Below are 12,750 nucleotides of genomic sequence, written 5' to 3'. Positions count from 1 at the left end.
TTTAATCAATTGTATGATATTTTGTAGAATTTCAATCATAACGAGTAATACTTTTTTTCTTCCATAATTTTTTTTTCAAGAAACATTAAGTTAAACTAAAAGTTACAATCCACCTCCTTGTGATATGCCATAGAAAAAAAAAAAAAAAAAAAGTGAAAGTCAAAAGAACGAAAATGCCCTTCGCCTTTCCCTTAGCTGCTTTCTAATTTATTTTTCCTAAGAACAGTTAATTCAAAGCTTAGGAGGCTGCCGGAGCAGTAATGGCTGACGCCGATGCCGGTGCCGGAGCATCGCCGGCGGCGGCTCTGTTATTTGCCTCAGTTTTCTGCATTTCTATATCAACATCACAATCTTCTTCTACCACCACCATCATCATCATCCTATTCTGGTCTTTCACTGGTTCTGCAATGGCTTCAATCATTTCTTTCTCCTTGTATTCCTTGTACTTTCCCCACAGTACAGCGTACAGTCCAAAGACAATCAACACAGCACCCATTATACTGAAATCATAAAAAAAAAATCATTTTTTTTAGTAACCAAGAAAACTCGTAGTCACTATTTAAAGGTGTGTATTAAATAATTTTTCTCCGTGACCCTAACCAATAAATAATCACAGTACTAGAGGGTGTTCACTCTGTAAATTCTACTTTGTGATCCTAGCTGGCAGAGAACTATACTACTCGAGGGTGTGCATTGTGTAAATTTCGTTTTGTGGCCCTAGTCGACAAAGCGTCCGAAGATAAATCAGCCTATCGGTTCAAATTAAGGTCAATAGTGATTTTGGGAGTCAAACTTGTAGCTGTGTAGTTATCAAGTCAACAGTCTGACAGACTTGATTGAGATTGTCAAAAGAAGAAAAAAAAAATGAAAGAAATTTACCCTCCAACATAGATTTTCTCAGCAAGAATGAAAGATCCCATGATAGCAACAATGATCATCATCAAAGGACTAAAAGCTGTCACAAAAACAGGCCCCCTCTTCTGCATCACTATCCCTTGAACATAGTAAGCAATGCTTGATGACACAATCCCCTGAAATTTGATCCACAACAACACTTCCATTAGTAATTGGATATGTAAAAATAATTTTTCGGGTTTTCGAGTTTGGAGATCGAAATTGCACTACTCACAGCATATGCAGCAGCAAGAAGGTTCATGTCCCAGCCAATGCTCCAAACTGAGGCCCTATGCTCCATTGCAAAGGTCACTGCAATTGACTGCAGAGTCCCCATGAAACAGACCAAAGCTGTGAGGGAAAGTTGAGCTGTATATTTCCTAAGTGTAATAGCCTGCAGACCCAAAAATAAAATGCAACATTATTTCCACTTTTTAGTCCCCATTTGTACCTATCAACATTGTAGACTTTCCATATATAATTACAGACCTGGATGATGAAGAAAGAGGCCCAGGCAAGAGTGGCAAAGATGAGAAGAATGGAGCCTTTGAGCCAATCCTTGTCAGAATCTGCAGATGATGTTTGGAGAACATTGGATTTGTTAGGGTGGATGAAGTTTGACCACAACAAATTCACTGCATGCCCTTTGTACAATGTCATAAGCATGGCTCCCCCCACTGTCACTATAGTCCCCACCACTTTTGCTTGGCACCTCACTCTCTTTATGTCCACCTTCTCCATCCTGCACACCACAACACAGCCCGGGTCGAGTCCGTGAATAAAATCAAGCACAATCAATTAGCTGGTTTAACTTTTTTTTTTTTTTTTTAATCAAGAGAGCTAAGTGCACCTGCAAAGGACAGCCATGACAAACGTCATTGCGGGGAGCATGTTGCTCATGGCACACGAGAAAGTTGGGGATGTGAATTTCAGCCCGGCATAGTAGAAGTTCTGATCAATCACCGGCCTGCGTTTAGAATTGAAAAAAAAAAAAACGTTTAGTAAAGAAAAATAGAAAACTGGAGAAATGAAAAACTGAAACTGCACACAGAGGCCGGGACTCACCCTAGAAGACCCAAAACGAATATTTGCAAGAAAATTGTGAATGTTATCTTAGGCCTCACTTTCCTACAACAACAACAACAATAATTGTGTTAATTAATTAGGTGGTTCCGATGATTGAATCATATATAAGTTTGTAAGACATTAAAGTGCACCTACCTTTCAAGAAAAAGAGCAAAGGGGGCAATGGCAGCAGTGGCAAAGGCATGTCTGTAGACAACCAAAACATAATGGCTCATGCCCCGGTTGAGGGACACTTTGGTAATTATGTTCATTCCAGCATACCCAAATTGCAAGGAGATCATGGCTATGTATGGCTTTGCCTTCTGGAAGAAATTCCCCAGACAACCTGTTTTCCCCTCCATTTCTGTTACTCTGATCTCTCAGACAAGAACAAGATAGAAGAGAAAATTAAGGTTGTTATCTTCAAATAATTAATGTGTGTATAGCTACTGGGGAGATGATGAGAGGAAAACACAGTTGATGAGAAGCTTTGTGTTTTGCCTAGGGACAAGAGGTGAGACATGCAACATATTTATAGACACTCCCCATGCTAGAACCAATTTGGAGTGAGGCCTAGGAGTTTCAAGCGTGCGGGAATCTCAAACTCACACTCACACGTGACTTAACGTTATCACACTAATTCTATAGAATACAATTGAATATTCTTATGGGTTGTGTTACATATCCATTATTATTTCTGGGATTCCATCAGATTGCACCCCAACCTCGAGTGTTCTTCCGTTCCTACCTTGAAACTTGGAGGAGGAGGGAGCACATACTAGTTTTGTCTTGAAGTTTTGATGAATGAAGTAAAATCACGAGATATGTCTCAATGATTTACAGATTTCCAACCTAAAGGTGTTTGTGCACTGGTGGATATGATATCATGAATTTCATATCTTTTCTTGATACAGCCTAAAGATCAGAGAAATACATGTTACCTTTTCTTGGTAGGAATTAAACCCTATTCTGCAACTACTAATATGACAAAATTATCGACTATCTTTGAATTGATTAACTAGTTAAGCTTTTGAGGCCCTTTTCTCGGTAGGGCTGAAAGAAACAAGCGTACTATCTTTTCTTGATAGGAATTAAATCCTATTCTGCAGCTGCCAAGGCAACAAAACTATGGATTATCTTTGAATTGGTTAACTGGCTAAGCTTTTGAGTCAATTTTCTTGGTACGGCCCAAAGAAACAAACTTACTACATTTTCTTAGTAAGAGACCCACTAAGAATTAAATCGTACTCTACAACAATCAACACAACGTAACAAAATTATGGACTAATTTATTTTTGAATTGATTAACTAGACAAGCTTTTAAGATCGGAAACACACATTTACTAGAATCTAGCTAGAGACATGATCAAATTTATGGGTGTAGTGATACAAGAAGAGGTGAAGAGTTACCAAAACCAATAAAGGTGATCTTAGTGAAATGCTGATGACACACACACATATAGCATTTTGTGGGGCCCGTTTGTGCGTGTGGGACCCTCGGTTAGCGTCACTGCTAGATGCGGCAGATCGACAACCTAGTGTTCGTCGAAATAGTATTAATCGAAACAGTATTGCTTACTCTGCAACTTTTTGGTGCATTTAATGGTGTTGTGAATTGTGATGCAAACATAGAGAAACATGAAGAAATTAATAAATACATTTTGTGAGGCTCCCACTAACTCCAACTTATTATGTAGGTTTGGATCTCATATCTAACCAATAATTAATTCCACCAAGAATTTTAATATAATTTTTCTCCTCTTTCAATTTTTAATTTGGGAGCTAGCTAGTTAAAGAGATATGGATCATGGTGATTTATATATATAGTTGTGGGTGTTAATTATACTCATGAATAATGTGGTGAATTATGTATTTTTTTAATGAGTCAGAGTGAAATGTAATTTTTACTAAAATATTTGTGAATTTGGTGTATGATGGGGTTATAGGTCAACTTACTGGCTCAATAACTCGGATAACACATGCTTGTAGTTTCTTCTTGAACACATTTAAGATCGAAACTAGTCATGTCACTGACATATAAGTTAACTTTATCACCACTTCACTAGCTATCACGTAAGCAACCTACATGTCTCGTGGTGGTAGACCTGAATGCTACCAAATTGAGGGACGTCATGTTAACTCTATCAACAACTTTTCATCATTATATATGCTACTAGCATGTCGCTTAGTATAAATAAGACCTCCCTCTTAGTGCAATAAGTTAAGGCTAAGCGAATTGAAGCTCTCACAATTTATATTCATATTAATTTGAGCTTCCAATCTTTCTGGTCACCAATATATTGTTTTTTATATACCCTCTCTTTCCACTACTTGGACTTAGCTCAAATTAATGCAATAATTGGAACTTCAATCTGAGCATGTGTGCTAGTTGAATCCTTCCCGGATACTTTCACATTGTATTTTACACAATAATAAAATCACTACTACCTACAATATTTACACTATTGGTCCTTATTTTTCACACACTTCTATGTTTTTAAGGTTTTAAATAAAGGTGGGTCTTTATATGAAGGGTTAATTAGGTCCCTAAACTTTTAAAAGTTACAATTAAACCTATCAACTCGTAATTTTTGTGCATTCAAATTCAAGAACCGGTTAATTCCAGACAAATGTCGATAATATCCTACGTGACAACTGACATAACATTCTTTTTTAATAATATAAAAAATAATATTAGATTACAAATTTAAAAAAAAAAAAAAAAACTTGCTTGCCATCTTAGCTTCTTCTTGGTTGCTTGCTTGAAAAGTCACTCATGATTTTTCAAGTCTTCAAAATTAACATTTGTTAATTCCGTCTTTCGATTGGTTTAAGTTAAACAAAAGCGTATACAATATAAATGCACAACATTTGTATAATTTTTTTCATTTTCTAACGAGCTATTGCATGCAAAATTGATAATATTTATTTAAAAAAGAAAAAAAAAACATGTTAGTTTGGTGAGTTTGCATAATTTTTAAAAGTTTAGAAAAAAGAAGAGGGAGAGGGGAAAAAAAAAAAAGAAATTAATTGCTTGAAGTTAGAGATTAGATTTGCTTTCAAGAGGGTTAAAATAGTGCATATTCTCATGGTTTTAAGCCTATTGGTTGCTGTCATCTTTGCCCACTTTAAAAAGCTATGTTGGGAATGGAATTGGAATGTTTAATTGATTTCTTATGTGGAGAGTGAAAGCAGCAGATAAGTGTTCCATATTTTCACTGCACTTTTCCCATCCACAAGAATTAGTATCGATAGTGGGACAAATAATATAAATCAAAAGCAAATATTCCCTAGCTATGCATTCAATATATTAGAGTTAATTGCCTTGAAAAAGGATGATCAAGTGGATAAAACATAATTTTTGTACCTGAAAATCACTAGTTCGATTCTTGCTAACACTTTATGATCGAATTGCGTGACCCGGCCAAGATGTTAAACATAAACTTAGCATAGTTAAGATGAGATAGATACTATGCATGTGAAGAGATTCTTGAATGATGCAAACTTAATTGAAGGACAAAGTGTTCATATATTCATGTGAGAATCTACTCATCATCAGGAGGGCACAATGCCAAAGTGAGTTGATTTGAAGTCTCACTAATGGCTGTCTCTGCACATTCATCATATCCCCCAAATAAACTTTCTTCCAATTCATTTGGACATGGCCACCCTAAAGGTGACATTGCTGACCTTGCCGATATGCAATCTGCAAAACATACAATGATATGTGTTCAAGCCGGGAAGACCACATCAACCGAAACTCAAGGCCTCTGCCGAGATGACCCCTGGGGAAGGCCCAGGGGGTCGGCCTAGCTAGCTGACCTCGTGAAGGTCTGCGCGCCCAGCTGGACTCGGCCAGCGTGGGCTTGGGCTCGGCTGGGCCCGGGTCGGCCCACACCATTTCTCGGATCTCCACAGCACTCGCCCCTTGACCCACGACGGGTCCGTTTATGATTTATCCATCAATATTTACTTAAACTAAAATCATGATGAGCCAACCTCGTAGTAGCGGAAGCTTTAGGATGATCTTTATATCTTTCGCCATAGTTGATATCCCATAAGCGTCGCCTTGGGAATAGTAGACATGTATAGGAACATTAGTCGTTTTAATTTGTCTACCACTTCAATTCTCTCCTAAATACTAGATGGTGTAGTGTATTTAATTTGATATGAGAGCTAGCTGTGGAATGATTGTTTTGCTTAGAAACCTACGTGCCATCATTGTAGACAGATATTCAGTTAAAGGTAAACGTAAACTGCACTAGGATGTGCTCAACTAAGAGGATGTTGACAAGAATCAAACTCTTAACTTTTTGGTCAGAGAATCATGCTCCACCATGGCCACCCATTTTGTACTATTTTCAAAATTTTTAATTAGAAGGGTAAGAGTGGTGCATAAGTGCATTTGCAGCGATTTGGCTGTTCAAATCTTATAACTACCCACTTTAACTTGTTCCCAGCTTGACACATTTAGTAAAGTTGATCCATGCAATGCTTTTGAAATTTTGAGGGCCAATTCTCTAGCTATTGGAGCAATTATGATTGGTACGGTTATCGTTGTTGTTATTGAACCCAAATTGTTTGGCCTATCTAACTATTCAATAATATCATATCATTCTTATATCTTATTAAAGAGTTACACTTGAGACGGTCTTACAGGTTTTAATTCATAAAATTGGTTGAATCTATGATAGTTACTTGTTAGAAATCATGCATAATACTTATTATTGAAAAGTTAATACTAGTTTGAAATAAATAAACTGTTACTTGTAATAGATATTATAATATTTAATATTTATATGTAAAATTGTGATCTATTTAAGATAAAATGATTGTTACTTATGATAAATATTGTAATACTTATAACTGAAAATGTAATACTTACAAAGTATAATTTTAATTTAAATATTTTAATACTTATATGTGAAATGCTATTTATGAAATAAAATGTAATACTTATTGTAGAAAATTTAATACTAATGTGAATTAAAAATAAATGGCTAATTATGGTAGACATTGTAATACTTATATGTGAAACTTTCATAATGTTTAGAGTAAAATTGATTGTTATTAATGATAGTTGATAAATATTATAATATTTATAACTCAAATTGTGCGTGATACTTATACACCCAATTACATACAAACCAATCAGTCTCACAGATAAAAATTCGTGAGACAGTCTCATGCAAAATTAGGTGATAATTAATATAATGCAACCTACATTGGTTTGTCACTAATAAATGTTTCCTAGATATTGGGGATTTATGGTACGGAGAACACAACATCATTTCCATGGATTATAGGAAGCATAATTCTGTGGGGATTAATGGAGATTACGTAGGACGGAATTGAATTGAAGTGGATATCCACAAAGGAATCCATGGAAGAGGTGATCATCATCATCATCATTAATACCAGTACCAGTACTACTGTTGTCAATGATTCATGACGTACTGAATCATCTCGAACCTCTCAATCATATATGCAAATATATAATCATTGATATTCTAAAATGCCGAGTGAGTAAATGGAGCATAATTTTTTAACTTAAAAGTTATAAGTTTGATTTTATTAAAATTCTTTCGGATGAGTCTGTTCCATAACTTTATAGATATTATATATGATGGCATCTTTATAGAAAATTAAATATATCAAATGGATATATTACTAATGACAATCTGCATATATATGTTCCCTGAAATTGACCTTTCATGGGTATCAAACCTGACTGTTTTTATCACTCAGGAAATGGCAGTGGTAATCCAGTCCCAATCCCAAATCACTCGCAATCTTTTATACATACAACAATACCTGTATACACACACACAGTACAGTCAATGTATGAGGCGAAATTCAAACTCATCGTGACCCCATGTATGTTTTGATTGTTTTCAGTAGAATTCAAACTCATCGTGACCCGCTAACATTTATCACTACGCCAAGAGTTATAGCTAATAGTGAAAACCAGTGACTTATTCAGGATTTCGGTTGAGAGGGGGGGAGGGGGGGTGAAGAAGCAAAGGTAAATTAAATTCAAAAATGTTTTTTTGAGTACTACTGACTCTGTTACAGTGTAATATATGTTCATAACTACTTTCTCAACCTATTGAAGCACAAAGAGTCATCAACAGTCGCCTTCACTGAGGCTCGAACTCACTCTTTTCCATGTGGGAGTATAAACCGAGTGTCACAAGGTTCAAATATCAAATACGAATAAATTCTTAAATTACAAAATACATTATAAATATTGTTTGATATAGGCGGAAAATAAAACACATCAACACTTTATAAAAATATTCATAACTCTATATAAAATATAATTAATTTGATAAAATAATTCAAATAGAAAACACATTATAATTATACATCTTATCATTAATATATATATATATATATTAAAAAAGCAATATGTACGTATATTTCATAACTCTATATAAAATATAATTAATTTGATAAAATAATTCAAAGAGAAAACACATTATAATTATACCTCTTATAATAAATATATATATATATATTAAAAAAGCAATATGTACGTATATTTCATAACTCTATATAAAATATAATTAATTTGATAAAATAATTCAAAGAGAAAACACATTATAATTATACCTCTTATAATAAATATATATATATATATTAAAAAAGCAATATGTACGTATATTTCATAACTCTATATAAAATATAATTAATTTGATAAAATAATTCAAAGAGAAAACACATTATAATTATACCTCTTATAATAAATATATATATATATATTAAAAAAGCAATATGTACGTATATTTCATAACTCTATATAAAATATAATTAATTTGATAAAATAATTCAAAGAGAAAACACATTATAATTATACCTCTTATAATAAATATATATATATATATTAAAAAAGCAATATGTACGTATATTTCATAACTCTATATAAAATATAATTAATTTGATAAAATAATTCAAAGAGAAAACACATTATAATTATACCTCTTATAATAAATATATATATATATATTAAAAAAGCAATATGTACGTATATTTCATAACTCTATATAAAATATAATTAATTTGATAAAATAATTCAAAGAGAAAACACATTATAATTATACCTCTTATAATAAATATATATATATATATTAAAAAAGCAATATGTACGTATATTTCATAACTCTATATAAAATATAATTAATTTGATAAAATAATTCAAAGAGAAAACACATTATAATTATACCTCTTATAATAAATATATATATATATATTAAAAAAGCAATATGTACGTATATTTCATAACTCTATATAAAATATAATTAATTTGATAAAATAATTCAAATAGAAAACACATTATAATTATACATCTTATCATTAATATATATATATATATATTAAAAAAGCAATATGTACGTATATTTCATAACTCTATATAAAATATAATTAATTTGATAAAATAATTCAAATAGAAAACACATTATAATTATACATCTTATCATTAATATATATATATATATTAAAAAAGCAATATGTACGTATATTTCATAACTCTATATAAAATATAATTAATTTGATAAAATAATTCAAATAGAAAACACATTATAATTATACATCTTATCATAATATATATTAATATATATATTAAAAAAGCAATATGTACGAAAATATATATATTAAAAAAAGTAATATGTACGAAAAAATATATATATTAAAACAAGCATTGGGGCTAAGACTCGAACCCTCACCATTTTCTAAATAAAACCACACACCTACCATCTCTACAAGCTTATCAATTATTAACTTTCATCTGTTTTCATATATTTATATATAAAACATGTACTATATATACATATATACATACAAATGCTATATATGGGGTGGGGGTGGGGTGAGTGGGGGCAGCTGCTCCCACTGCCCCCAGGGTGGTTCCGTCAGTGGTGAAAACACAACTTTATTTTCTTATATTTACGTAACAGTCAATGTCATATTTCGATGATAATTAGGTTATAAATTCGACTCTACAAGTTAACATTCAATACATATATGATCACTACAAGTTTGAGAATCATTTCACCGCGTACACCACTGTACTTTATGAAATGTTTGTCTATATATATATATGCATGCATCAATTATTTTGCAAAACTAAAGATTTGCTTTAAGTAGCTCAGGCAATTTCAAGACTTACCTAGCTAGCTAGAAACCTAGCTACAAACAACTGGCTAGTACTATGTATGTTTTGCGGGCAGATTCCTCCAGCTGTACGTTTGATTCATATATACAACCTTTTTTAATAGTAGTCGGCAGGGATCATCTGCTTAACCCCTAGATGACCACCCTCGTGATTTTGAAATAAGTGTCAAATAGGCCCTCAAACTGATAATGCAATTAGGTCATTGAACCTAAAAAAACTTATAATTGAATCCCTAATAATTTTATACAATTCCTCTAATTTGTATCTTTCTAACAAGTAACCCTATATAGCCAAGGACCTTGTAATCCAGTGGCATTAAACCCTTCCCTTTATACGGGAGGTGGTGGGTTGAGAAAGTAGTTATTAACAGATACTGCATTGTAATAGAGTTAGTAGTATTCAAAAAAAAAACAAGTAACCCTAAATTTAAAATATATTTTTTAAAAAAATAATACTTAAAGATCGAAAAAGAACTTTGTCTCCGGCCATGGGGATGAAGTCCTCTTTTTTTAAAAAAATTCTAATAATTAATTATTTTTTAAAAACATATTTTAAATTTAGAGTTACTTGTTAGAAACCTATAAATTAGAGGAATTGCATGAAATTAGTTAGTTTAGGAATTCAATTGTAAATTTTTTAGGTTCAGCGGCATAATTATTGTATTATCGTGTGCAGTTCGATAGCCTATTTGACCCTTATTCTCATGATTTTTAGTGACACACATATAAGCTTGTAAAAATTGTAGACTAATGCTAGCCGTATCGAAATGATCAACTACTCTAAAGCAAATGAAAAGCGTATGACAATTTTGAAAATATTACAAGCTTTGGTGGTGCAATGCACAAAGTTTTAGAGTGCATTCAAGGATAGATTTGTGATGTAATATGAAGCTTACTAGTGCAAACCAAATTGTCACTGTGATTTCCCTCTAGCTTTATAGTTATTGATCATCCCAAATTACAATTAAAACAAATATGTGGCTTCTAAAAACATACGGAGTAATTATTAAGTATAAAAATAATAGATTATACATATAATATTTAAAATTTTTGGATCCCAAAAATGGGGGGCTTGGCCGCAGATGTAACAGGGTGTGTGTGAGTCTACTTACAAAAAAATAAAAAATAAAAAGTAAAAAATAAAAAAAAATTCCTTGGGGACAATGCTAGTGTTATATTCCTGGCATGAATGATATGTATGTATCTAATTTTCAAATATTAATTTAAAAAAAATATTGTATATATGGTACGTATTCCTTTCTTTTGGGAGGATAACTATGTATCTATTATTTTATTTTATTTTTTATTTTTTTTGGTACAAAGGAGGATAACTATGTATCTATATATGCACTGTACTGTCAACTTGTTAATTATGGATGGAATCAAGTGGCCTATGTTGTCGTCCATCTCTTTTTGAACAACATCATTGACTGCATGTCTCAACAAACATTGCATGCATGCAAGTTGCATTTTGTAATAATGCAATATATGATATAGATTATTTGTAAGTGATATTTTATCCTCTGTCATTTTTTCTCACTTATACAAGTGAATTCTATTTATATCAACATATTTGCAATTTGCTGTTGTTTTTTTCTTATATATACCAATTTTCTTTAAAAGAAGCTAGGTCAATAAAAGGACAAAAGAATGACAAGCTAAGAAGAAGTGGCTTGTAGTTATCATATATGAAAGTGTTTAATTTGTCAGAATTACAAAAATTGGAATTTAAATATTTACGTGGTTATTTTATTAAAAAACGAATTGAAGTGCCACTGCGATTGCAATTCGCTTGAATTGTGTGTATGTGCTCAACCTAAGGCCGAGAGATTAAGAGCTAATAGTCAAAATGATCCCTTAACTATTTCATAATTCTCAAATTAGTCATCAGCTACTATATCACTTAACTATGTAAAATTTGGCTACTATATCACTTAACTATGTAAAATTTGCACACAAAGTCAATATTGCATCCACTAAGGCTCGATCTCATGACCTCTCATATAGGAAAGTCACTACATGTCATCTGAGCACAAGGGATATATAGATACATCAAATATTTTATTTTCATTAAAAAAATAATCATCTCTTTAATTTGAACTATTGTGTAATCAACTAATAACCCACTAGCCTACTCAAATAATCCTATCCCTATCTACCATGCCCCTACACCTACCCCTATATTCCAGTCATGCTTACTCCACTTGAAGGGGTAACCCATTTGGTCCATTAGATCAACCACTCAACTCATGGGACACTTGACCTTTATGTTTTAGTTTAAAATGGACAAAACTTACTACAAAAGTAAGTCTATTATTACAGCTAGGAAGAACTGTACTGAAGATGATAACAAAGAGTCCTAAATCATGTCAAAGAGGTTGTCTTACACTCCTACATACACAATATCATCTCAAACCATCCTCTTTCACAAATCTAAATTTCAATTGGACATTACTTTATATATATATATATATATATATATATATATATATATATATATATATAGGTCCTTAATCTATATATATATATATATCGAGTTTTCGCAATATCATACTCTGTAATTTATATTGAGTTACAAGATATTAACACCAATATCACTTCTCTTGATTTGCCCAA

At 32.1% G+C, this 12,750-nt stretch overlaps 1 protein-coding gene across 1 annotated transcript; it reads right to left on the bottom strand.

The window, feature by feature from the left end:
• Positions 1-38: 38 nt before the first annotated feature.
• Positions 39-2,454, bottom strand: LOC116007190 (WAT1-related protein At5g07050-like). Its single transcript, XM_031247797.1, has 7 exons — positions 2,116-2,454; positions 1,960-2,022; positions 1,745-1,861; positions 1,384-1,636; positions 1,130-1,288; positions 880-1,031; positions 39-500 (listed from the first exon to the last, which is right to left on the bottom strand). Exons 1-7 carry the CDS (start codon positions 2,319-2,321, stop codon positions 239-241), a joined length of 1,212 nt encoding a protein of 403 aa, XP_031103657.1. The 5' UTR covers positions 2,322-2,454; the 3' UTR covers positions 39-238.
• Positions 2,455-12,750: the final 10,296 nt, after the last annotated feature.

This window comes from Ipomoea triloba, chromosome 15 (assembly GCF_003576645.1).
Source record: "Ipomoea triloba cultivar NCNSP0323 chromosome 15, ASM357664v1".
Classification (NCBI taxonomy): domain Eukaryota; kingdom Viridiplantae; phylum Streptophyta; class Magnoliopsida; order Solanales; family Convolvulaceae; genus Ipomoea; species Ipomoea triloba.
The sequence above is the reverse complement of the archived record's forward strand: the minus strand, read 5'-3'. Positions and strand labels throughout refer to the sequence as shown.

Coding starts and splice junctions, on each gene's coding strand:
- LOC116007190 (XM_031247797.1), bottom strand. CDS start 2,321: ATGGAGGGGAAAACAGGTTGTCTGGGGAATTTCTTCCAGAAGGCAAAG. Junction 1,637..1,744: donor GTCATGGCTGTCCTTTGCAG/GTGCACTTAGCT, acceptor TGTGGTGTGCAG/GATGGAGAAGGTGGACATAA. Junction 501..879: donor GAGAAAATCTATGTTGGAGG/GTAAATTTCTTT, acceptor TTATGATTTCAG/TATAATGGGTGCTGTGTTGA.